This window comes from Perissodus microlepis, chromosome 7, assembly GCF_051167445.1.
Source record: "Perissodus microlepis isolate ML-2025 ecotype Zambia chromosome 7, ASM5116744v1, whole genome shotgun sequence".
NCBI lineage: Eukaryota > Metazoa > Chordata > Actinopteri > Cichliformes > Cichlidae > Perissodus > Perissodus microlepis.
The window spans coordinates 11,688,522-11,714,985 of record NC_140467.1 but is presented as its reverse complement, the minus strand read 5'-3'; the positions used below and the strand labels follow the sequence as shown (position 1 = coordinate 11,714,985).

Here is a 26,464-nt window from a genome sequence, read left to right as displayed (position 1 = left end):
GTCCCCGTTAGCTCGCCGTGATCGTATAGTGGTTAGTACTCTGCGTTGTGGCCGCAGCAACCCCGGTTCGAATCCGGGTCACGGCAGAGATGTACGTCATCCTCGGGACGTTATATTTTTATCGATTTAAATTGTTAATACACTCTTACGCCACTTTAACGTGATTTTGTTGTTGTTGTTGTAATACAAGCTTTTCCGTTTTAGGCTGACGAAACATTTTCACTCGATTTTCTTGCCGCAATGACAACGAATGGCCTGCAGGTGGCAGCCCAACACATTTAATATCCACCACCTGGGAAGTTGTGTGACACCCGACGCCGCTGGTTTTAGGTCAGCCAGGCAGGAGCAGCTTGATTTCTCTCCAACGTTTCATCGTGAACCTGAAGTCTACCTCCAAAGACCCATTAAATGATTCACGTTATGACATTGCTCCTCGCACAGCATGATTTGGGTGAATAATTTTAACTTCATACCGAGGGAGTCATAAAAAGAAGCTAACCTTTTAAAAGTTTTCTAATGCATAATTGCTGGTCATGGGAAAATTAAGCGTAAGAAAAGAAAATCAGTATATACTGAAACTTCACACTCCCGTTGGCTCTCTTTGACGTCAGTTTTCATTTGGACCCGCCCGCTTGCTCAAGTGGCAGCAGTGAATGGTGAGAGATAATCCTCAGCTCCACACAGACACACACACAGAGCAGCAGCAGCAGGGCTGAGCAGCCTCTGGATCTGGATGCGGGCATCCTTGGATTTCGCTCTCAGCACGGGCCCACAGCACGGAAAACTTAACGGGACAACAATGGTGCTCGCCTCGGCGGCTGAATCCGTGGCTGCTGGTCGTTCAGGGGACCGGGAAATGCGGTCAATGTGACATTCACTTGCATGCTGGTGTTCGAGTTTATTGTTCTGGTCCTGTAGACGCAGAGCGGCGAAACCTGGGAGAGAAAGATGTTGAGCCGATTTATGAGTGGCAGCGTCAGGAATCTTGAGCGGGAATACAACTGCACGGTCAGGCTGCTGGACGACACGGAATATACGTGCACCATTCAGGTTAGTCACCTGTTTATTCACCCCGCAGCGCGCTGCGATTGTGTCTGACCTGGCAGACAGAAAAGCAAGTGTTTTATCAAGGGGGGTGGCAGCAAGTGCCTGAATGCCCCGCTGCTGCTCCTGCTCCTGCTGCTGCTGGTGTCAACCAAGATAAATTAGACCTAAAATAGAAACGTGTAGTTATTTATTTTGCCATCCCGAATAGGTTTGTGCAAACCTTTTTTCTCCCCCTTTCATGACCTACTATTACCTCAACCATCAGAGAATTCGGTCGTGGGATTAGAGACGTCAGGGAGCCTTGTAGTACAGACATAACTCAAGCTCGGATTGAGTGGTTGCCAGAAGCTCACTATCCTCTTAAAGTAATGAATGAAAGAAGTTCCCCTCTCTCTGTATTATTATTATTATTATTATTATTATTATTATTATTATTATTATTATTATTATATCCTCTCCAAGCTTGAGAAGGGAGGCTGTTGGTAACGCTGTCCATGCAGTTTCCAGCAATGCACATAGGGTATCCCATGAAACATGCCCCCTCAGTTGCACAATGTGCGACTACACTGATAAAACCAAAGATGTGCCATGTGTTGTTGATGCAGGGTTGGATGTGATGATTAAATGGCTGCAGCTTCCCGGTGTGCACAAACGGCACATGTCCTCTTTTAAGAGGGATTTTCCAGAGCCCAAAACAAACGATTGATATTGTCAGCGCAGGCATATTTCTTTAAAAACTTAAAGCAAGCCCAGGCCCTGATCATAATAAGCGTCTTTCCCTCCCTTTGGTCTCTCTAGTCCCAGCGTTGCTTTGATGATGTTGCAGTTTTATGTTCATGCTGATTTTAGTAGTAGGTGAGAGGGCCTGTCACTTCAATTACAAGACAGCAACTGCTCTGTTTGTGGATGCTGTGGAGTTGTGGTGAAGTGACGTAAGGAAACCCTGGGAGAATTCTCCTGATTAGTCAGCGACATGTAGATAAACACACAGCAAAACCCTTTTGCAGCATACCGAGGAATTGTTTAACCTGTAATGTGAACAACGAAACACTAATAAGACGCGTGATTGTTGTCACTTTGGTGTCTGCTGTCACCAGCGGGCTACAGAGCCACCCCTCCTCTTTCCCCCAGCGAGCAAGCGTGAAATGCAAACCGCAGCTACTATAGGATCGTGACTGTGTGCCCAGGTTGTAAACAGATCTGCATTTCTGCTCGGAGAGCTGAGCAAGACATGGAGCGGGGCCAGATGGACTGTGAAGCCAGCAGGTGTACTGTTTGCAGCAGAGTCGTGTGGTCTAGGGGGCTGACGTCACCAGGGTGGAAAAGAGAAGAGTGGAGTGCAAGAGGAGAATGCTGTAGCTCTGCTGTGATTGTCTGGGATCCTGGTTATCTTTCTGCCTAACCTGGCCCGGGGAGGGAGGAGTAAAATCCACCTGACCAGCCACATCGGTTTCATGGCCCACCAGGAAAACAAAAACAGGGGATGCAAACTAGCTCAGGTCATATACTCGTTGAGCCTCTCTTTTACCTGATTTTTTTTTCAATGCACTTTCAAACTTTTCAAAGGCTCCATATTCATATTTTTACCCTTCTTCCATTCCCTGGCATCCAATCAGGTGACATTAATTCAGTGGAGTGTAACCACCCCCATGGTGTCTGCATAATAAAACCACCTTCAGCAGAAATTAGAAGCACAAAGTACGCATGCACCAGAGCAAAGCAGGGCACCAAGGGCTTTCAGAAGAAGGGCAGGAAATGTGTCCGTCTTTTTAAAGCGGTGGCAGCTGTAATGCACGAACATAAGTTTTGCTTTAATGAATTATGGATCTTTCCACTATGTTTGGGGAAGGGAAAGTGAGCACATCTCATTAGACCGCCCTGTAAGATGAGTTCTTGTCTCCATGCAGGTTGATGGAAGTGCCTGAAATCCTCTTTGCCCTCAGGCTTTTTCTGCTCTGTGATTTTAATGTTGCAATGCAATGTTGCCACACAGAGTCAGCCTGAGAATTAGCTGTGTCTCACATTTTTGTCATTTTCTGAGAATAAAAGATGAATCACATAAAAAAAAAAGCTGTATTATTTTTCAAGGACAGTGGGTGCGCCCACTGTAAAAAGAGAATATACTGTCTTTTTTTTTTACCTTCTACTGAAGCAAAACTCCAGCATTATTATCAGCTTACAGTCGTGTAGCTGATATTGCTTTCACACCATGAACCTCTGTGTGTGTGTGTGTGTGTGTGTATGTGGTGATATAACACTTGTCACTGAGAAAACAGATTTAGGTCCCAGCAATATTATGTCACCTTTAAAGGACATCACTGTAAAATACACCATGTGAAAAGGAACTTACACCCTCTTTCAGTTCTGTGGTTTTATGATGAGGACATGATAAAAAAAAATCATCTGGTCCTAACAGTTTGAGAAGTGGGTAAAACCAACCTCCAGTCAACAAACCCTCAAGGAATATTAAACTGTGTCATTATATATTTAACAAATTTTATCCAAAATGTGGAAGCAGAATGTGAAAAGTTAAGTACATCCTTACTGTTTTCCATAGAAATGTAGGCAGCAAGTAGCAGCCAGGTTTTGCTAATCAAATGCACTTGATTAACTGATCATCAGCAAGAGTGACCACCTTTTTAAAAGCAGAAGTTTTGTCAGTTTGCTGGTCTGAGGCGTTCAGGTGTGTGCTAACATTATACCAAAAAGGAAAGACATCAGCGATGAGCTTAGAGAAGCAATTGTTGCTCGCCGTCAGGTTTGGAAGGGTATTAAGAGCATTTCCACACAAGTTTGAAGTCCTTTATTCTACAGTGAGAAAGATTATTCACAAGTGGTATACATTCAAGACAAGACAGTTGGCTATTCTCTCTGGATGTCAGGAAATTCCTCCAAAAGTCAGAGAAACTACAAAAAGCTACATCTCAGATAATGACAGAAGAATTAGAAAACGACTGATAAAAGATGGCTCTTCTCTCTACAACATGGTAGCACAGATTAGGTTTGCATCTAAAAGAACCACAAGACCTCTGGAACAATGTCCTTTGGGCAGACAAGAGCAAAGTGGACATGTTTGGCCATAATACATAGCACCATGTTTGGCAAAAACCAAACACAGCATATCAACTGACAAGCATGGTGGTGGAGGGGTGATGATCTGGACTTGTTTTGCAGCCACAGGACCTGGGCACCTTGCTGTCATTGAGTCAACAATAAACTCATCAGTATACCAAAGTATTCTAGAGCGTGAGGTCATCTGTCCAAAAGCCAAAGCTTGGCCATAATTTTGTCATGACAGTGATCTCAAGCTCTAAATCTACAGCTCAGTGACAGTCCATCTCAAAACATCATTGTAATTTCCTGAAATGGTGGGACGTTAAGAGAGCTGTGCATAAAGAAATGCCCACAAACCTCAATGAACTGAAGCAATGTTGTAAAAAATAGTGGGCCAATATTACTTCACTACAATCTGGGGGGGCTGAATCAATCCATCTTTAGTTTAGTGTCACAAGGGGCTATCTCGTTTATCTTGGCTGTTAAAGAACAAAAAAACACAAGCATATATCCATTAAGTTGTTATAGTATGAAAGGTCGAGACTGCTGTCCTGTCCACAGACAGGAGAGAGACAAATAGCCATGTACACTCACTTGGATCCAATTTAGAATTTTCAAACATGACTGATTTTAGACAGTCAGAGGAAGTCAAAGTACCTTAGGGTGCCGTAGCCATTCAGTACATTCAAACTCAGGTCCTCCATGCTGTACGTGCACAGTGCTAACCACTGTGCTACCAATGCGGCTATGAATTCAATTTTATTTGTAGTTACAGTTTTGCAGAAGTCCATTATTTACATTCTCTCCTAGCAGTCTTGTAGGCCACTTCTGGATCTGCAGATCTATCTGTGGTGGAGGCTGTGGGTTGACAGTCAGACGCACACTGTTGGCTAGGTCCCCCCATCTCCACCATCTTTATAGTTGAATTCTATTTAAAGTTCAAGGAGTGCAGAAAAATGTGATTGCTTTTTTGGCACAGTGGAGCAACTCCACAACTCCTCCACTGATAAAGTAAATTATAGCTTATCTTCTTAGAAACCTATACTTATCCTTGTTTTTCTAACAGCTGTTTTGTTATTTGAAAACACAGCCAGTCGCTCACAGGCCAGTCTCAATTCTATCACCTACGAAAAAAAAATGTGCTAAGAAAATAAAGAGTTTGCTGAAGTTTTATATTCTTCAACCAAAATGAATACAAAGTGAATACAATCAATCCTCTGGAAGTTTTCCTGAGATTTGCTGACATCTTGGTGAGGAGGCTGCAGGGGGATGGTAGCCTTATTGAGGGTGCTTCACTTTGAAACACAGTGCCAGCAGCTCAGCTGTTGCTACGGGGACTCCACAGTTACTCTAACAAAATGTGAGATCACTCAGTGGTCAGGATTTCTCTTCCAAAAGGCCACAGACAAAGATGTAGCCGTTAGCAGTTACAGGAAGGTAATTTATTCCCTAAGTACTCCCAGAGGACCCTAGTGGTGATTTGACTGTTGTCATGTTTGTCTACAACAGGACTATCATGGGACTGCTCCACTGATGCACATTTACTCTTGTTATTCCCATCTGGTGTTTAGATATTTTATGAAGTCTAAAGGGAATAAAATGGTTTTATTGATCTCCATATTGCTAATATTTTTGGCACGTGTTCAAATGCAGTAGCTGATTTTATGCACCTTTTTTTTGTTTAAACATGTTTGTCAGTAATAAAATTAATTGATGAATTGGTCACTGTTGTGTTTTAGTGGGACAAGTCAAGAATTCTGCTGCAGGAAAAAAGTCTGAGCCAGAACAATACAATCCAACTTTTAATTTAATAATAACGAACAGAGTTATAAAATGTAAATAAACTTACTGATATATTGTTTATACTGGTTTGAACAGGTGTTTGATACCATATATTTAATGGATATATTCTTTTGAAATGGTGGGATGTAAAGAGAGCTGTGCATAAACGAATGTCCATTAGCATGCGGTTTGTTATATTAATTTGAAAATGTTTCAGATTAAAAAAAATAATAGTCAGGATAAGTTCATCTCAAGTAAAAATCTTCATTGGGGAATGTGGCTAGCTCGAAAACAAATGTTTATTTGCAGCAAGGGGTGGAAAATATGTCTTTCTGATAGAAAAAGATACTAAACAGTGGATTATTAATGCTTCCATCCAGCTTCATTTACAAGTGTAAGTAAATAGAGGGAATGTCCCATCCTTCTTTTCCAATGAGCTGTTGTCACTAATGACACACTTCCTAATTTGAAGTGTGAGTCTGAAACAGTGCCAGCAGCACTATGCAATAATAGTGGCACAGCTTTATATGCAGTGACCCAGCATGAAAAATGTAGAAGCACAAGGGTGTGTCTAGAGAGTGTTCTCTCTGGGTATTTCACGTAAAAGTGTAAAATAACTGGTTAGCACTTCAGTTTAACAATAGCTAAAGTAACCAAACTTTGTAACATGTCTGGAGCTACATAAAATTGCAAAAAAATATGCTATATAAAATATAAATGGCACTATATAAAATGTTTCTTGCATATTTTTTGTGCTTTGTTGGAAGTTGTTGAAATACCAAACCTCCTAAATTGTAGTTGGAAGATGAGATGTTGCTCTTGCCCTCAGACATGCCTGGGCTTGTCGTGTTGCACAGAACATAGATTCATGGCATTGCTATTGATATGACATCACAATATGACATTTTTATATCATGCAAAAATTTATCACAGATTATACGATATGGCATAAAACTATTCACAGCTATTATAGTTTACGTTATCCAGCATGAAAACACCGTGTGGAGTTTTTGTGTTCTTCCTGTGCCTGTGTGGTTTCCCTCCGAGTACTAAGGCTTCTTCCCACAGCCCCCAAACCTGCTTTTTAGGTTAACTGGTGATTCCAAACTGGCCTTGGGTGTGAATGTGAGTGTGAATGGTTATTTGTTTCTGTGTGCTTGCCCTTTGACAGGCTGGCGACCTTTTCAGTGTGTACCCCGCTTCTCGCCCTGTGACAGCTGGGATGGGCTCCAGCCCCAGAGCGACCCTGAGCTGGATAAGCAGAAATAAATGGATGGATGGTGTGAAAACTCCATGATCTGTGATGACTGCAGTTCTGTCTCTTGACTGACTTTACATTGTGAGGACCCTCAGAAGTGTCCAGCCCAGGCTTAATACACACAGAACCTGTGTATTAGAGTTGAAAGAGTGCATATGTCTGTGTGCTCCGATCTCATAGAGGCTGACGCTGTTGCAATACTTCATATAAATCATTAAAATCTCTGCTAGGTCTAAATGTTTCATGAGATGTAATCTGTCATTTCTGTTTACCACCATCGGTGCACGCCAGTGTCATGACTGGCTGAACAGATTACCTCGCTATAGTGTCTGTCTGTCTATAGTGGCAGTCTACAGCCCCCTTGCTGAGAATTTGATACGTGGAAGCAGCTTCTTTTCAGTCACACTTTATCAGTCAGTTTTTGCTGATAATGAAAGAGCTGGTGCGTTGTGTAAAGACTGCAAAGGGCCATTGCTCCGTTGGTACCCTCTGGATGAGGTCTTTGTCTTTCATTGCTGTTTCACACTCGGCTCAGGTGCCCCAACAGAGCGTTACAGTACATGGATATTAAACTTAGCCTGACCTGCATTGGCTTGCTGGGATACATGAAAGATGCCAGAAGCTTCTTTTGCTACACACTCATTGAAGCATGAGCTCACACACATGAGCAGTTTATGCTTTTTTATAATTGTCAACAGGCCTCTAAATGTGGGTGTATAGCCTGTTTGGGTCGGTCTAACTGAATGGCTTTCTTATATTCCCCAGTGTCTCTTTGTGTGTGTGTGTGTGTGTGTGTGTGTGTGTGTGTGTGTGTGTGTGTGTGTGTGTGTGTGGGGTGGGGGTCTGAATGGAGAGCAGGGAGGCAGTCTGTCAGTGTGTCAGGAGCAGTGCTGCCTTTGTGTTGTCTGGGATGCATTGTGTGACAAAGAGAAACAGAGAGGGGGCTCGAGGTTGTGCTCCACCTGAAAGCATGAATATTAAAACACACTACCACAGCAATATATCCTCGTGGTGACTGGTCTGCTAATGAGAGAAGTGGATGCGAGTAGAGCAGCTAATGATCCCATTCCCTTCTCAGGATTAGGTTCACTTTAAAGGGAGATGGCCTACAGCTATATTAATGCAAACAGATTGCACAGCTTGTTACTTTGATTTACATACTTCACTGGCCTCATTAATGAAATAGTTTGGTGCAAGAAACTCTTGGTAGATACTGAATTCGAGAGCCTTGGAATATTTACAAGGGGAGAAACAAAGCTTTGATCAATTACAGATAGGGAAGGATGTTTGTAACCTGCAGTCATGACTGAACAGGAATGATGCACCACCACCACCACCACCACCACAAGCCTTGGAACTAATCAGATAAGTGCCGCCTTCAAGCAGTGGCCTTAAAAAAATTTGCAAGTGCAATATATAATCAAACAGAATTTTAATTGCAATGTTGTAGCGGGAAAGCTTGGGATTTACTGGAGGAGGACAGCAACCTTAATATTTGGATATTGGGTTATCTTTTGTAATGAGAGGGATTTTTGGGGGAGCGGGGGTGAGAGTTGTGTTGTGTAACTGCCTTCTTGTTTTTGTTCTGGGGCCACTACATGCGCAACCACAACTTTGCAAATAGCTGCAAAGGGTATACAATATAAGATTTTATTAATTTTGCAGGGCTTTCGCTTAGTACAGAACAAGTTTGAAGATTTTAAATTGAAATTCAGAATATCTCTATAATTGGAACTGGAGCTGACTCGGATTGCTTCTGAAAGTTCAGTTAAGCACGTTGCAGAATGCTGCTTCCCATACTCAGGCTTTATTTGTTGTCCTCTCTGCCATGCTTCCTTCATGCTTTCTCTCCATTGCCCTGCTCCTGTTTGTCTTTGGGCCTCAGGGCTCTCTGCTGTATGAGAGAATCAGCCTTTGTCTCACTCTGTACTTCAAGGCCCTGTGCCTCTGCAGACTAATGAGGAAGCGCAGCGACAGGACTCAGACTACTACAATGCAAGTGAAATTAGCACAATGTTGCTTTTTGACTTGGGTTGCACAACAGCAAGTAAAAATGTTTAGTATCTGCAGTAAATTCTTTGCATTTAATATTATTGACATATTGTCTGCACATTAAAACAGAACATAATATAGTTGGTCTTTGTCAGGACAACCGTTATTCTGCTCGTGAGTGATCTCTTCTCCAGCACAAAAGTTGCTTTGTGATGGAGATTTATACCAGAGTGGGTGTCATCAGCATATAGGTCAGGTGCTGAGCTTAAATCAGATGTGATCTGACAGCCGTGACAGTTTTCTGTTGGCCGACGAGCCAACGAAACAGTAAAAATACAGTCGGAGCAGAACTGATGGACAATATGGTAGTGATTAGTTTACTCTTCAGCTCTTAGTTCAGTATTCATCATACTCAAGATTGATGTGTTACAAAGGAGCATATTTGTCATTTTTTTCATCTTCCACATTTCTCCCCATGTCTCTTTTTTCATCCTGACCTCATCTGCTCCACAGGTCACCTCTTTCTCTCTGTGTCATCGGGATTGTGGTTCAGCTTCACACCGTCTCACTGCAGGATTTTTATGAGCTAATGATTGCCGTTCCTTCCCTCCGTTCTTCATCTCACCTTGCCTCCATCATTGTGTTTTAGTTGTCTTATTTGTCTCTTCAGCAGATTTACATTCTCGCTGTGCTCCGTGAGGCCTCGTCTCTGTAATGTGTCGACTGTTCTTTGCCATTAAAGAAATGGATGATTTGCTGTTGTTGTTCTGAAGGGCATAGCAAGGACTAGTTTATTTTTCTGTCCAGCTGTGTGGTTGCACGTGTGCTGTCATTCAAGTAGACAAGAAAACATCAACAAAAAAACATGATTTGATTATCGGACTAGAAATGGTATCATTTACAGTACTGGGGAAAAATCTTGGGCCACCACTCACTTCTTGATATTGTTCGAGGAAATAAGTAACGATTTCTGATTAAACTTTAGTGAAAACTAGATGACTCAGTTGAAGGGTCAGGTACATCTCTCAGGTCCTGTGTCAGGCCTTTGCTTAATTTTTGTCCTATTTCTTAATGACAGACTTTCAGAAACTGTTCATTTGCTGTAGTTCTTTTAAGGCCTGTCACTTGCTCAGATTCACATTTAGGACAGATATATGTCAAGTTTTCAGCTAAAAGCTTTTTGGGAATCACCTTTTCTGTGCAAAAAATGTTTTATGCCTGTCAGACTGTGTTATCTTTGACATCTTTCATATATTCTGCTAAAAAAACAGGAACAAATTGTTTTTGTTTGTTTTGTTTTTTTATACAGCAGGCTGCTGCTAACAAAGTGCCTAAAGGTACAATTTCAAATTGGTTCTTTGCTGCTGTCCAAAGAAAAACTATGAAAGACCATCAGAAAGCCTGGAGAAGCGTTGCTCAAGGCCACTATAAAAAATTACAAGAAAGTCTGGCTCCTTGGAAGCGAAATGTAATGAAGCAAAGAGTGGGTCAAGACTACTGCACAGCACTGTAATGCAGTTTACTGGTTTTGTGTTTTCAGTAGGAAGGCCAAGGATGACTTCCTATTTTTTTCAAGTTAATGTAAATTTTTTGTGATTCAGAAAGCTCATTTCAAGGATCCTGATCCCTGGAATATAGCTCCAGAAAACTGAAGTATTACTTAACACGTATTAATTTAAAAGGAGGGATGACTTTGCTTTGTCACATGTAATGTATTCAAGAGCTGGAATGTTTATCTTACGGTCTCGTAACGCATTTTCAGACAGTATTCATACACCGCAAATGTGTGGCATCAGTGCGCATTTTGTAAATGGTTCTGTTCACGCAGTTTTTCAGATAGTGAGTTTTGTATAAAGAAATCGTAAGTACAAATGTTTCAAGCAATATTTTGTGAGAGCTTCTGAAATCTGAGACCTTACTGGCATCCTGAGATTCGATGCACAGCATTTGCCAAGAGTCTGTGTGATTAACAAGGAGCATTCTGTGTCAGGTGCCTCTGAATGCACAACCCAGCTACTACCCACCGCAGCTGGAAAAGATTAAACATTTTTCTGATCCTGCAGAGTAACTATTGCCAGACTGGAATAACTGAATGGGTAACCTGGGATTCATGATCTAAGTATTTATCTGTCCGTACCAGAGATTGTTGAAAAGAAAAAAGATGGATAGGCCTACAAGTGAAGCAAATGTGGAATGCCTTACATGTGTATTCTGTCTAATGAAAGCAGAGGACGACCGCTCTGGCTGCAAAAACACGAAAGTGTTGAAGTCTATTTAAAAAATACTTCTCACTTGATTTATAACATCAGGACACATTTTCCCAAGGTTCTTCTTATTAATTGTTAGTTTTACATCTTTTACACCAGTCACACAGATGTAGAAATGAGTCATTAGGGACAAATTTGTATTTTTTTTATCTGGTTTGGTGAGTGGTTGCTCATTGTCACTTATTGTTATGGAGAGGGGTTGCAAAAATGGTTCTGCACCAAAAACATCCTTGTTATTGCTTTGGTGGCCAGCAGATTGCTGCAGCTGAGTATAGATAGCATGGATCATGCCGACTTGTCTGCAAACACATGCCAGATACTTTCTGAGTGGTAATAAAACCTGAAAAAGCCTGATGCAAACTAAAAACAGAGAGTGCTCTCATTGAAAGAAAGGAAAAAAGCCTTACTATATTAAAATCAACATATTGTGATGACTGTTTCTGGGTGTGAATTCTCTTATTGAACTGTGGATGACTGAGGCAATCTGCTATTGACCAAAGTAATTGCATATCATGTAGCAGCTTCCAGCAACCTCCAGGAACCACTTGCTGACTGATTGGCAAATACACATTTTTCCCTCTCAACTTGCGCTTGCCTGGGAATCGCCAACCACTCTGCAGGCCTGTGTGACGGGAACCAAAAGTGAAACAGAGTAAAATTCATTTCTTAATCCAACAGAATCAGAAGCTTGTGACACAGCCAATGTTTGCAAATAATTGCTTTCTCATGTAATCATTTCTGCAGATAAATTACCAACATGCTGCCATCAGTCTGAATGAACAAAACAATACTATTGACATTAATTGCAGCACTTTGTCCCTAGTCACAGTAGCAGTGGTCGGCAGAGTGTGTTTTACAGTTTTGTTTTGTTTACCAGGAAGAAGGCGGCTGATCTTGTGCGTCATAATGAAAGTGATCATTAAGGAAAAACCATCTGTACTCCGGCCCAACAGTGTGTAGCTCTCCGAGAAATACACGCTCCTGTCATCATCCTGCAGACGTGGCTGGGTGCCTGTAATGAGGGCTACTTGAGCTGCACTTAGGGAGTGCAGGGTCTGTTTATTCTGATATCCTCTCCTTTAGTGTCTTTTATCTGTCCGCGAGTGACAATATACGCTTTCTGTCAGATGTGCGATGACACACAGTTGATGAAAATAACAAAGATAGAGTAGGAGAGCTTTGAGCCAGCTGTGTCCAGCGGTACAGGAAGATGCTGAGATGAGGCGGAGTGGTTGTTTTTGGCGTTTAGAGTTGAAAATTTACACTTTCAGTGTTTAATTCATCTTTGTCTTATTTTCCACCCACTCTGGATAATTTTCCTCGAGAGAAAGAATTTTCTTTTCCAGTGGGTAGTTCGATGACAGAGTTGCTTTATGAGTGTCAGTATTTTTCTGGATTGTTTGCATTGTTTGTGTTAGCATTTGTACATCATATTTACACGACACATCACTGATCTGTCAATATTTCAGTCCATCTTAGGATCAAATAAAGGCCTGGGTGGCTCCTGTTGTTCCACGTGTGTCAGGGACTGCAGATTACACGGACAGCTATTCATGCATGCAATCAGTCTCTTTTTTTCCTTTGTGTGTGTGTCAGCGCAGCAGTCAGAAAAGATGAGCGTCTCTGGAGAGGAGATAGATGAACACACACAGGAGGACAAAGAGGCTGGCCAATGAAAATACACAACAACCCCAACGCACAAAGACAGCTGTCCAGTGCAGGTCCTGGTTCAATTCAGCAAATGTGTTTTCATTAAAAGCAGCAACAGTACTGCAGTGTTTGCCATTAAAAGGCTGCTCTGTCTAGTTGCAAGAATATATTTTTCCTAATAGTTCGATCCTATTTTGCCCTCTGAACTGCTTTCATTTTTTTACAGCGTTGATTCAACCTGGAAACATTCTTTAGACTTGGTTTCTGTTCCTGTGTCTGACAGAAAAAAATGTCTGATTTCTAAATCACCAAATATCGGTATCGGTCTTAAAAATCCTGTTTATGTCAGGAACTACTTGGTAATAGATTTTCTATCACAGAGAGCATCACAAAGAAAAATAAGTGACATCAACTTTGTCCCATTATGTCTCTACATTACTCCAGTGCAGTGCATTTCCGAGTCATATATTGAGTTTGATTAGCTGACAAAGCTGGAACGAGCTCTGAGACTGCAGCAACAACTGATGCCCGTCACAGTGAATTTCACTGTTTTCTTTTTCCCTCTGCTAACAGCTGGTAGAAATCAGTTAAGGAAAAAGACGTTCTCATTATTTCCGGTTCATTAGTTGTGTGTCTTGCTATAATAGACAACAAGCCAGGATCAGTATATGCCATTTATCTGTCTTTGTCTGTCGCTCACTATGGTAGAGTCAGTTAAAAGCACCTTTTTGTTAGGTTGAGAAAATGTCACGGTGTGCTCTGTAATGTATGTAAGTATGTAACGAGAAACCAACCTCAGAGCTGTCACATTAGAAACATGTTAGTGCTAAACGCTTGCACTGCCGTCGTGAGGAAAATGGGTTTTCAGGACAAGTGGTAGGCTCCTCGTGATAAGGGTTTCATGTCTCACGTTTCATGTTTAGCTCTTGTGCATATGATCTTCAGTGTGTGCGTTTCTCTGGGGATGTTTGTTCCATTCTCGTGTTTTCTGCGATTTCCTGGTAAAACTAGATATGGGCCTTGTTTTATTAGTGTTGTTGTTGTTGTTCTTTGCTTTCTAACAAAATCTTGAGAACTCTACACTGACTGTATACAAGCTATCACATGTGTCACTGGAGGAGTGGGTATGAAATAATTGTACCTGACATCTGGAGTTCTTACAGAGAAAAGGCTGTGGTGTTTTAACAATGTTCAGTTGGTACTAAGGGGCCCAAAGTGTCCCAAGAATATATTCCTACAGATTTATGCCACCATCACCACACTGAACTGCTGCTACAAAGCAGGATGGATTCATTCTTTTATGTTGTTTCACCCAAATTCTGACCATCCAAATTTCACAGCAGAAATTGAGGCACATCAGACCAAGCACAGTTTCCTGTTTTTGGCTGTGTCACCCAGTGTGGTTTTCTACTACTATACCCTGTCTGCTTCAAGGTTCCTCATCCTGTTCTATCAGACATGCTCTTCTGCATACTTTGGTTTTACTTGCTGATTATTTAAGTTGCTGTTGCCTTCCTACAAGCTCAAAGCAGTCTGAATATGCAAAGAATATGCATTTTTTTTTTTTGGGGGGGGGGGGTACATTGGTGCCTCTTCAAGAGTTTGTGCACAAAAGATGAGGAAATGGTTTTAGCTTTTAGTGGCCGCTCTCTCTTTGTTCTGACTTAGAAGACAGACAGAGGTGTGCCATATGGTAGCAGAATAGCAGTCTGGAGGGCACTATTTAAACAGTGGTGGTATCCTCTCAACATGTGGGGTTTGCAGAAATCCCCCACTAGCCCAAGGGTGGGAGACATGTGCCATTGAGGGAAATAAAGAACTGTTTGCACAGCTACAGACTGTGCATCTCCCCTCCTATAAAGGGATGAGATTGTGCTACAGTATTATGAGGAGAAAAAACGTGTAGTGCTTCCGATACTAACAGCTTAAAAAACCTTACATGTTGCTATACTTTGAATAAATATGCAGCTTTGTTTGTCTTTAAAGGGTCTTTAATGGTTTCTCCTATTCCAGAGGCTTCCCTCTTGCCTATTTCTCATAATAACAGTCCATTGGAAAGCAATTAGGTGTGAATCTTTTTAATCAATATGGTGATCAATAGATATCCTGTGGACTGATGATGCTACAGTCTGGTTTGTGGTGAGCTTAGCTATTTTTAGCAGCAGTCATTCCTGTGCAGGTTTGAAGAGTAAACTCAACAGAAGAGATGGCCTCGGCACCCCCCCCCCCCCAGCCCACATGGTGCCTCAAGCACAATGCAAAGGCCATGAATCATGAAAAACATCTGCAACTATTAATATCCAACCTGTTGGTGCCCTGAGCACAAGCGCTCTGGGAAAATTCACTCATATATCTTGGATTGATTGAATTGTTCATACTATGCTGGTGTTTGATTCTCTTTCAAGATAAAGGTATCTAAGAAAATGTTTACCAGGTTACATAACACGTAGCCTATGGCCTCTTTCTCTGATGAATGACACAAAGCGGGTGCACATGCTGCAGGGATGATTGTGACATAATATGAACAGCACGATTGTGATCTAAAGAAACAAGCTGCAAATAAGAAATGCCAAGTGGAATTACAAGTCCAGCAAAATGGAAAATGTTCAGGAGGTGTTGGAAACAAGCTGAAAATATTTACTACACTCAACCTGCTGCTAATCGCGAGTCTTTTGTTGCTTAGTTTAATTGCGGCGCTTTTATGTTTACTTTACTTGAGTTACAGTGGAGTTTGGTCGTACAGACATTTACAAGAATAGATACAAGTTATTTTAAACTGGCAAAGCTAACGCTTTTCCGTAGGTACTGTAAACAGACGGAGAGCCGCTGAAAACAGGAGTCAAAGCCCTTGTGTGTGTCAGAGCTTTTGGACACCAGAGTTAAGTCGATTGTTGTACACACACTCAGTAGTTAGATCTTTTGTAACACTGCGATGAAGTGATATTTCTGTAAAGAAGACTGCTTCTGATGCATCTTGTTTTATTATCATCACACAGCTGTTTTACATGTATTATGGCATCACCCCTAGACCTGACTAGTAGTGCTGAGGTTTATTTATTTCATTGCTTGCACCTTCTCTCTTTCTCTTCTTGAACAGGAGGGAGTCAGATTTCCCTCCTGAGTGAATTGCTGAGTTTAGCTGGCTCAGTGACCACTGCTCTGACTGCCACCTCCTTTGGGCTTTCCTGAAAGGCTTCTCTATACTATGCTAGGCTTTAACTGGCCTCTATAATTAATGAGGGTAACTAACTGTGGTAGGAGTGCTTTATAGAATGCCCCTAGGTAGAAGTCTCCTTCAGGACATCCTATTACTACCCCTTTCCTGTTGTTTCTGGCTTGGTAATGTTTGTTGTGTAGTCACAATAAAGGCTAAGGAGTGAGGTAGCCTGTAGGAAAGACAGCTGTACAATGAAGCTTTGATTATGCTCCAAGTACATTTTTCTTCATTAATATACTGGTTATTGATATTTATTCCATGATACAGTTTCCATCCCTCAATCACTAATCTGTATTGTCGGTGACACTTTATAAAAAGTTTCTGTCCTTGCTCTTTTTGAGATTTTATTATTAAAAAACAGTAGAATGTGTTTAAAAGTTATCATTTCATCCACCAGGGACTGCATGTAATAGATGATGTGGTTTCTTTCTTGTTATTTTGCATTAATTACGTAATTGCTTCAGTAGACTGTGCCATAAAGTTGCGAGTGGCTGAATAATAGATGAAGGATATGAATTATGTATTGGGCACTGAATGCTGAGGATGTTGCATATTAAGATATCACTGCATTTTAGTAGGAAAGAGCGCTGGCTGCATTAATAAAACTAAATTAGTGTCACTTTGCCATAACCAAGGCTGATTACTGCTAATTGAGCAGAAATCAGCATATTGCCTATCTGTAACATTGAACTGACTTGTAACCTTTTAGTGTGGTGTCAACTCAGTGGTAGGGTTTGAGTCTTTGCCAAGACGTTGTCCTTTTGTGAATGGTGCAGTAATTACCACCCAGCTGTCAGGCCCTGTTGACTCTGTGAATGTTGGCCAGACTCTGCAGTCAATATTTCACTGCCCATTTCATTCAGTGCAAACATCACCTTGGTTTAATGCAAGTGTTTTCATTGTCATGGAAAGTGCTCACTATCTACACAAATAAGTATTTCTTTATGTTCGGTGTTGCTTGCTCATATTCTTTGTGCCGCTTGCTTCTTTCCTGTTTTTAGTTTTTGTGGACTTTGGGGTCAGTTTTTACCTCAGTATTTGTCTATTGCCACCGTGCATTTTAGAAACTGGAGGCAGGCTTTTTATTGGCTGTTATGCCACTCAGTGGAGTTGCCCTGTAGCATCCAGCTGATTTTCCTCTGGCTGCTTCTGGCAGGATCTTCTAATGAGACCAAGTGCACATGCTCTTCAGCTCTGACTGACTGTAACTACAGTGCTCCTCTGCCCTGTAATAGCCAAGCCAATATGAAGATCATGCTGTTAAGAAAGCTGCATGATTGAATATATTTTCATAAAGGCTGAGCAGGGCCTTTTCTGTGGCAGTGGTAGCCAAAGCCCATTTGTTGTTTTTCTAATCATTTGAATCATCCAGCATGCCAAGCATGTACAATTTTTCACAAACAAAGTTAATATGCTAATAATGCTATAGGATCATTATCAAGGGTATCATAAATAGAAGATGGGTGAAATATGCGCAGGTGATCTTTGGATATATATTAGAATCTCTGTTTACTGGTGCATGTGTTGCTAAGCAAATCAAATTCCCGATTTCTCAATTTGTGTGAAGTCGTAATTCAGTGCACGACTTCAGTTCTATGCAGATGGCACAAAATCACAACTTCACTAATGCCATATCAGGGTAATTACATTATTGTACAGATAAACTTGAGTTTGCCTCTGAGCAAGTTTGATGACTGTGGGAAGGACGTCTCCTCTGATAGATGCAGGTTCTGCCTCGCCGGGATAAGAAATTAAGTCTCTTTGTTAATTCTCTCGCGTTGTGACTCAAAGTGTTACACTTTAATCATTTTATTTACACCACGTGTGTATAAAAACATTAGATGGAAACTTGGTAGTCTATCCATTCTGGTTAAAACTGTTTAGCAACCATAAAATCATTGCTGAAAGGGTGTCTTCAGTTTCTTTAATGCATTGGCATTAGATATTCTTCTCCAGCTTGGCTCAGTTGCCTGCTGGGCCACATGACTCATATAGAAGAATAACATTACATTTTTAATGTGATCAGCGTTAAGTCTTGTAATAAATAAAGGTGGATCAAGCTTTCTGGACTTTACACTGACATATTGAGACCTGTGTGAGAGAATCAGATTACTTGGTGATGGGAAAATATAATAATTAGTCTTACTATTGAGAATACTGACTCAAATGAATGATTCAGTGATTTGCAGTAACGTGCTCACACATTTAAACAGAAGCACTGCTTCTTCTTAGACCATGAGTTCTTTATGAATTCTGTATTGTTTCAACAACAGTTTACACCTGTACTTTTTTTCCACCTTTAAATAGTCTGCTCCTTTTCTCTAAGAACCTGGCCTGCTAATTATCTCGCAACATATCATTTACTATTCAAAAATAGGACTCCCTGCAAGACTCCTTACTACCTAGAATGCTGGTTATAATTTCCTCTGAGGCTTTTTTGGCCCAGGGATGCTTGGCAGTAAAACATACTGCACATTGCATTTGTCTCTCAGGACAGTGGTTGGCATATTGCACTGTGGTGACAGATATTAGTGGTAATGATTGGGCAATGGTAATCCTTTTTAATTTTAAACATGATATTAAGAACTATTACAGGCCTGTGTTGAAGGTTAACAAGCCAGTCAAGAAGACTGTGCAGGCTCTTTAACCGGCTCGGTACACCATGATCTTGCAGCTAATACGGTATTGAATCTGGCAGTAATATGCTGTATTGCACCAACCAGTGAATCATTAGTATATAAATGCTCGGAGACCTACATAATTGGGAAGATGACAGATGGAGGAAAATGAAGGCCAATGCTAAAGTGCTTTGTAAATCTTGTCAGTGTTGCTATGCCGAGTGTGGGCGCTGAAGGTCGTTTGTCAAGGTTATGGCCTGATGAGTCACCGTGGGGAGGCAGTAAGCGAAAGGGAGTGGGGGCACAGCAAACTGCCATGCCGACAAGATAATATTATTTAAGCACAGTCAGAAATCCTTCAGGATGTCATCACCAAAGAAAGCCAGATGGATGTCTCACTTCTCGTAGAGAATAGAGTCACAGCCAGGCACCAGGAATACAATACACAAAGAATCACATGTGAGCGATATTAGAAGCTAGTTTCTATTATTCGGCTGTCTTCCATATATGTGATAGATGATAAGGCCACATCCAATATTAATTCACATGCACTCAGTAAATTTCTGCTTTAAAGTTGCAGCTGTGCAGGTTTTAATGCAGGTTTTCTAGCTGTTTCTGCCTCCATCTGCACTTCTGCGCACGGTCCCTTATGTTTAGATCACGGCCCACTCTTCAGGTTTATTTCTCTGTGACCCTGTTCTCATATCCAGTAGTGGGTTATTTCTCTCAATCAAGATGTTTTATGTAACTGCTAGCCTGAGAGGATTATAGAAAAACACGCTGCTTTTAGATTTCAGTCCAACAAGCTGTGAAGATGCGGCCCTACTTTCTGTCGCATGACGAATGTGAATAATAATTCTTCTGGTGTAAAATGTAGTCCATTTAATGTTCCAGGCTCATTCGCGATATCCTTAAACATATCTTTACCTGATTCCTTGATCTTTTGTATTTGCACAGACAGTTCAGTTGAAACTGAGCAGTGCTGTATTGTAATTGCTGTATTATTAATATTATTCTTTCCATCTTTGGTGTTTCTGGAGTGGCAGCCAAGGGGAAAAGAATTACATTTTCTCTTCCTTCTAGTTCTTCGAGGCTGTGCAACTTGATCACCATGGCAACTGCTCATTTCATCATTGCTTCCCAGGTGTGCTGTGTAGTGTTTGCCCAAAACTATCTCTGCACACAAATATGTCACACTTCCTGTTGCATTTCCTCACTCGCCTCCTCTCTTTATCGTGACAGAGCTTCGCGTTACGACAGTCACGATAAGGCCTAGCTTTTCCCTGCTATTTTCTCACCACATTACCTGGTTTGTGAGCCAAAATTTCAGTTTAGCTGTGCTCTTTCATTCCTTTATGTCCAAAATCGGCATACCAGTAAAGACTGGAGAGTGACAGCAGTTGGCAGGGCGTCAAAGCGAACAATGCATCAGCTAGATGAATATCTGCTTGTTCTGGTACAGTAATTAGAGCCTGAAGGGTGCAGCATTAGCACATTCTGCTAATCCAGCCCCAATGCTCCAGTGGGCTCAGCGCTAGGAGAGTAGGACTGAATCCCAGTGGAGCAGATTGATGACGTAATGTGTAGGGAAGGCTGAAAGGGGGCCCGAATCATTAAAAGGGCTGATTACATGGTAGTAATGAGATCAGCGTTTTGGACTCATGGCTGGTGGGTTTGCAAAAGATCCAGTTCTCTCTGGGTGTCTAAAGTACGGTTTAGGGAACTATTTTGTTATAAAAGGCTTTTTTCAAGTGAATCTCATTCAAGGTTATGGATCTCTTTAGGGAGTTTGTTACCCTCCATGCACTGTGTTATGACATTGGCTCGATCACAGGACATAATCCATGTCATCACTGAATATAAACCAGTCACCTATTGCTTGGGTTACATTTACCAGCCTGAGATTGGTTGGGGTTTGGTTCCTTGTTCAGGGACGGTACAAAGAATCAAAAGGGCCAGACTTAGAAATAATTGCGACCTTCTCTTTCCTCTGAGGAATAGCTACTGCTTATGTCTTTTTATGAAGGACAGATTTTTTCCTCATGAAATGTTACTCTAATTTATCACCATCACTGAACCAGCCATACAATGATGGCTGCCTGATGTTTGGGTGTGTGTGTGCGTGTATGTTTTGGATTGCTCGTCTAACTGAATATCCACTGAACCAAACCTACACATGCATGACCTGTGTCCCTCTGGCATTCCCCGACTCCGGTGTAATCATACATGTTTGTGTTTTGTTTCTTTCTTTGACTCCTGTTGCACAAAAATGTGTTTCATGAACGATACATCAGCGTTTCTCTCTTCTTCTTGACATTTAATTTAAAACCCTTGGTAAAGAATAATCGCATACACCCACATTTATTCCAGAAAAGGAATTACAGTTGGATTACAAGTATTTATTAATTAGGAAAACCTCAAAAAAAGAGGCAAGAGCCTTGTTTGGTATGATTAAAACCGCTTAAGTGGCTCTGTTGTTTCAGCTGAACTAAAATAATTTCAATATATTCCCTTTTAAAAAATTCTGTCTTATATTCCTTTAGTTAAAAAAACATCACAGGATTGAATCTGCCAAAGTGTTTCAATTTTCCTGTACATATTCTTTGTTTTTCATTCATGTATCTTTTTTAATGCAGTAAACCTTTTTCTGCCATTGCTAGTCTTTGTCATTTGCTTGTTATGTAGCCTGGATCATGCTAGAGTCATAAATTTAGGTATGCTGACACATCTACCTGCACATTTCCAGTTGTAGTTTTACTTTGCTGACTAAGGAGATCTTCATCTTATTGTTGATGAGGTTTTCATTTTAGAATAGCTCATCCATCTAGAGCAGAAGAGTAGCAGCAGCAGAGTGGGAGAAAGCGTGTGCCCTTTCCTGCCTGCTTCTTGTTGCTTTATTCTGAAATGATCGCTGTCCGCCTCAGTCACCACATCATATAGGGGTTTTTCCAGTTATAGTATGTGGTATACATTCATATTTAGCCTTTTGGAAGATATATAGCTGAGATTCCTGCCCAGTAATTTTGTGGACAGATGGAATTTTTAGCTTCTCTGGCTCACGTTGCAATTTTCTGTTGATGGCACTTGCTAATTAGTTTTCTAACCGTCTTCCTGTGGGATTTGAGGGAAATGTTTATGCATGTAAGAACACAACAAATGCATCGCAGGTTCACACTGAAGATGAGAAGACAAATTTCTCTCATTTAACTCGTGGAAGGGAACTCGTATTATGTTTGCAGCATTTTTATCAAGTGGAAAGTGTAGGAAACACATCTGTCTCTAAGGCTTTTTTGAATATTTTTTTCTTCTATTTTATGAGACCCAGTGGGGAGGCTGCACGCTGCCTACAGCATTACATCATTGCACCTAGAGTTGCATGACTGAGTAGATGCTGGAAAGACAGAGGGGGGAAAGCCTACAGCAAAGAGCGCAGCCTCCCATGCCGCCTTGGTTCCAGTTACACCGGACCACATGCCATCCTGTGCAGATGAGCCGCGCCATTCTAGCTTCCCCGGAGCAAACAAAGACCCTTTTCAGGACGGTCCCTACTGTGATCATGCAGAGCAGAAGCAATCTGTTCCTCTTCGCTGCTCACTGTGAAGTGGCCCAGCCTTTGTTTTGCACAAGCGGCCAGACCGGTTCTGCTTTTTTGATTCATTTATTTATTTTTTCTTCTTGGACCTGTCTGTCTTGAAAAGGGCACTGAAGCAGCGATGAACCATCACCTCAACTGTCTGTGGCGGTGTGGAAACTCATGGTTTTTGACCTTTAAAGAAAACCATAAATCACAAAAACTATAGTAGGATAATTGGAGAAAGGAAATACCGTGTAGCTGTTGTAAATTGAGTACTTTTTGTAAAAGTTCTTTTTACAGTTTTTAAATGCATTTAATATAGAATTTACTGAGCCGCATATCATTTTCTAGCAGTGGATACTGACATCTAAATCCTGAAGTTTTTTGGTGATATGGATTGTCTTTGTGAGAAAGTGGAATAGAAGCTGAAGGAACTTTACTAATATTTGAGTGACTCTCTTAAACCCACGGTCCTTTTAATGGTTTAGGATGCTCCAGGGCCAGAGTGCTTTTTTTGTTTAACTGACAAGATCCAAAGTGGGCAGGCAGGACCAGCATGCACCTGCACTCCAATCAGCCCTCCAGGGCAATGTCATCTCTCCACTGTGTCAGTCAGCAGACTCCTGCATCTTTCTACCTGCAGCATCAATCCACTAACCTCATTCAGTCACGATCAAGGTTTTCAAAAAGCTTTGACCTGCAACAAAAAAAAAGGCTTTGAGCCCTGAAAACACAACAAAAAAGCTGCCAGGAAACTTTTGGTTTGCAGGTTCATAATGAAAAAGTATCATTTTCATTAGCAAGGCAAAGGAAAAGTTATAGTGTTATGATGATGTTTAAATATCATTGGTTTCGAGCCTTTGTTAAAAAAATTAATAGCTGGATAAAACGTATGTCCTATGGATTGATCAATAAGAAAAACTTTCTCCTTGTCAATTTGCAAAAAATTAATGTCTCAGACTGAACTGTACATGACATTATCTTTTATCATTTCTTTGGAGCAGGTAACTTTTCACGAGACAGGTTAGCATGACAACAAAACAGCAAAAAAACCCAACCCAGCAATCTGTGAAATCTGCTGTTTTACTCATACTATCTTAGTAGGAGTTGGATATACAAAAGGGGAATACAAGAGTCTCTCTATTTCTGGTCTTACTGACATCACATTTTTTCCACTGTGGGGAAGAGTCTCATTATACCCAGTAGAATGCATTAATTCAGCTTTTCATTGATGTTTAATGATTTTCGTGCTCAGAAAAGAGTGAAGGAAGGCAGCAGAGTTATTTGTGCTTCATGCTTCTCCTTCCATAAATCGCTGTTAGATATGTACTGTTCTCTGAGAGTATATGCTTTCAAAATGCCTTAATACTTATGCAAAGTTTCATAGACCAGTGATCTAAAAACAAATCTAAAAAACCTCAAAACTAATCCTTATTTAATGCCCTTAAACAACATTTTGTTAAAAATCTGCTTTCTGTAGTAATGATTCTGTATATTAAAGCAACACGAAAATGCAGTGTGGGTCAGTTTTTAAGTGCAAGCAGCAGTCCTGTATGCTGCACAGTATATCTGGAAGTTGTGTTCTTCAGTTTTCCAAATCGCCTTAAAAAGCATTTGGCTGCATGCACGCTGCATCTTTAGAGGCTCACTGGGCTGAGCCAAACTAGCATGACAGCACTTGGAGGGTGACAGAAGCTGAATTGAGAATGTCTGCTTTTTCTGCCAGCGTGATTACTACAGATATATGCGCTCCTCAGAGCAACAACAACATGCTGAAGGTATTGTTTCACTATTTATTTTTGTAAAATTATGAGCATTATTGCAGTAAACAAAGTGAGGAAGCTTAAGATGAGGATACTTTTGAACAAAAAGCAGCTTAAGAGGTTAGTAGAGCACAGCTGTCTCTGTGCCAGCAACAGCTGTGGCTGGAGGCATTATATTTTTGGGCTGTCCCTCTTATCATATTTTTCATTTTACTGAATTCCTTTTGTGCTATTTATTTTGTACCTGTTTTAGCTATTTTGTTTTATGATATTCAATTTATTTGTATTGAGGAAGGAATATAAAGGAATGTTGTTTTTTTATGCTTTTGGCTGCTGTGATGAAGTATATCTTAATCTTTATTCTTGTGAAAGTGATACCTCATGAATACTGTAAGGCGGGGGTGTATAACATAAGGCCCAGGGGCCACAATTGGGCAGGCAAAGACTGCAATCTGGCCCATTGGATGGCTTTGGAAAATGTAGGGGAAGAAATAAACTTTGGACTACAGCAGCATTTCTTTGTCATGTAGAAAAAGTGAGACATACTGTTTTGATTAAATGTGTAGTTAAATTTCTGCAGTGACAGAAAGGGGCGTTTCATTGGTCCAGCCCACATAAGCTCAGAGTGGGCTGTATGTTGCCTGCATTTTAAAATGAGTTTGACATCCATTTACTTGGGAAAAAGAAATCTCAGATGAACAACAATTACACTGTATCATTATTTATTTAAGGTATCTAATCCAAAATGCATAATATGTGTGTGAAAAATTAGATACACCCTTTCTATAGGAATCAGGAGGATAAGTAGCAACAAGTTGCTGCTAATCAAATCCATTAGCATTATTCGCAAGTAGTAAACATTGCGGACAGCTGCCATTATTCCCAGGAGTGGAAATCCAAGCAAATCCGCCCCAAGGTCAGACTGTGTAATGCTCACAGAACCAAGCACTACATCTCAGACTCCAAAGGTCTCAGTTAGTATGTTAAATTTTAAAATTCATGACAACACAATTAGTAAAAGACTGAACAAGTATGGCTTATTTATTAGGTTTGATAGGAGAAAATTTCCTCTCTCTAAAAGGAAAATGGCAGCAGATGCAAAGTTGCATCTGAACAAACCACAAATTTTCTGGAACACTGTCCAAAGTTGAGGTGTTTCTTCTTAACGCACAGCACCATGTTTGTCGAAAACTAAACACAGCATATTAGCACAAACACCCCATACCAACTGTCAGGCCACGGTTGCGGAAGGGTGATGATTGGTATTGATCTATGGCCGCTGGGTATGGAACTCCAAAGTGTTCAAAATTAAATAAATAAATAGGTCATGATGAAATAAAAAACTATGTGAATAAATAAGACACAGATATGTAATGTGAGAATGATATTGTGAAATAATGGAACACATTTTGAAAAAAATGCTCATTATTGTGAAATATATTGCATTCTGCTATATAAATTTACTTATTATTGTGAAATATTACTTCATGGTCATTATTTTTCACAATAATAGAGATTATTCCTGAGGCATTTTATTTATTTTCAGACGTTTTTATTCCAAAATGACCTATTTTCAAAGTCAGTCTTTATTTCAAAATCCCGTTTTTCCCAATGGCCTATTTATTTCATAATGCGACTTTTCAGCAGAATGACTTTGTCTGTCAATCAATGTAAGTGGGCTGGACCTTTGCACCTATTGGCTTATTGTTTACCATCGACTAGTTTTCCTGGATACCTGCTCCGCGGACGGCTGCTACAGCTAGCAACAGCGTGCTAGGTCAAAAGTCACGGAGCATGGCGGACTGGTGTGAACTTCAGTCAGTTCTGCTCATTTAAGCAAATCAGATAGAGAGGGATCATTTACCAGTAGATACTGTTTTGAGTCGTTTAGATGATGTTTCTGAAATGCCTGGATGATAATTGCTCTTCAAGATGTTAGCATCGATGACAACATTGTCGAAGGTTTAAGATCAATTCAGCAACAGTCTTCAAATGTTGGTCGTCCACGTCTTGAAATCCCGGTGCAGCACTCAGGACTTTAGTGCTGTCCGGGATAACCATCGGGGTAATTGCCGATATGTTTTCTGTGTCTCCGAGCACAATTAGGAGGAAAATGACGGAGGAAGGTCTAAGGTAAGTTTATGCTGTAATTGAGCACCTGTGTGATTCTGTACACAGCATTGTTTAGATGTTGACGTTATTATGACGTTTGACAATGAAATATTATCGCTTACTTTTTTTT

General features: G+C 40.8%; 1 protein-coding gene, 1 long non-coding RNA gene and 1 other non-coding gene across 5 annotated transcripts in view; all 3 read left to right on the top strand.

Moving 5' to 3' along the window:
- The first annotated feature begins 14 nt into the window (after positions 1-14).
- trnah-gug (transfer RNA histidin (anticodon GUG)) lies at positions 15-86 on the top strand. Its single transcript has one exon. It is a non-coding gene; the product is annotated as a tRNA-His (tRNA).
- Positions 87-644: 558 nt separating this feature from the next.
- frmd5a (FERM domain containing 5a) overlaps positions 645-26,464 on the top strand; it is a 75,156-nt gene continuing 49,336 nt past the window's right edge. For all 3 annotated transcript variants that reach the window (XM_084933397.1, XM_084933398.1, XM_084933396.1), the window contains exon 1: positions 645-1,050. In XM_084933397.1, coding sequence (XP_084789523.1) covers positions 949-1,050 — 102 coding nt within the window. In that variant the 5' untranslated portion in view covers positions 645-948. The remainder of the gene's footprint in view (positions 1,051-26,464) is intronic.
- LOC146382615 (uncharacterized) overlaps positions 1,057-26,464 on the top strand; it is a 33,090-nt gene continuing 7,682 nt past the window's right edge. Inside the window, exon 1 of the long non-coding RNA XR_014800666.1 lies at positions 1,057-26,355. This is a non-coding gene — a long non-coding RNA (uncharacterized LOC146382615). The remainder of the gene's footprint in view (positions 26,356-26,464) is intronic.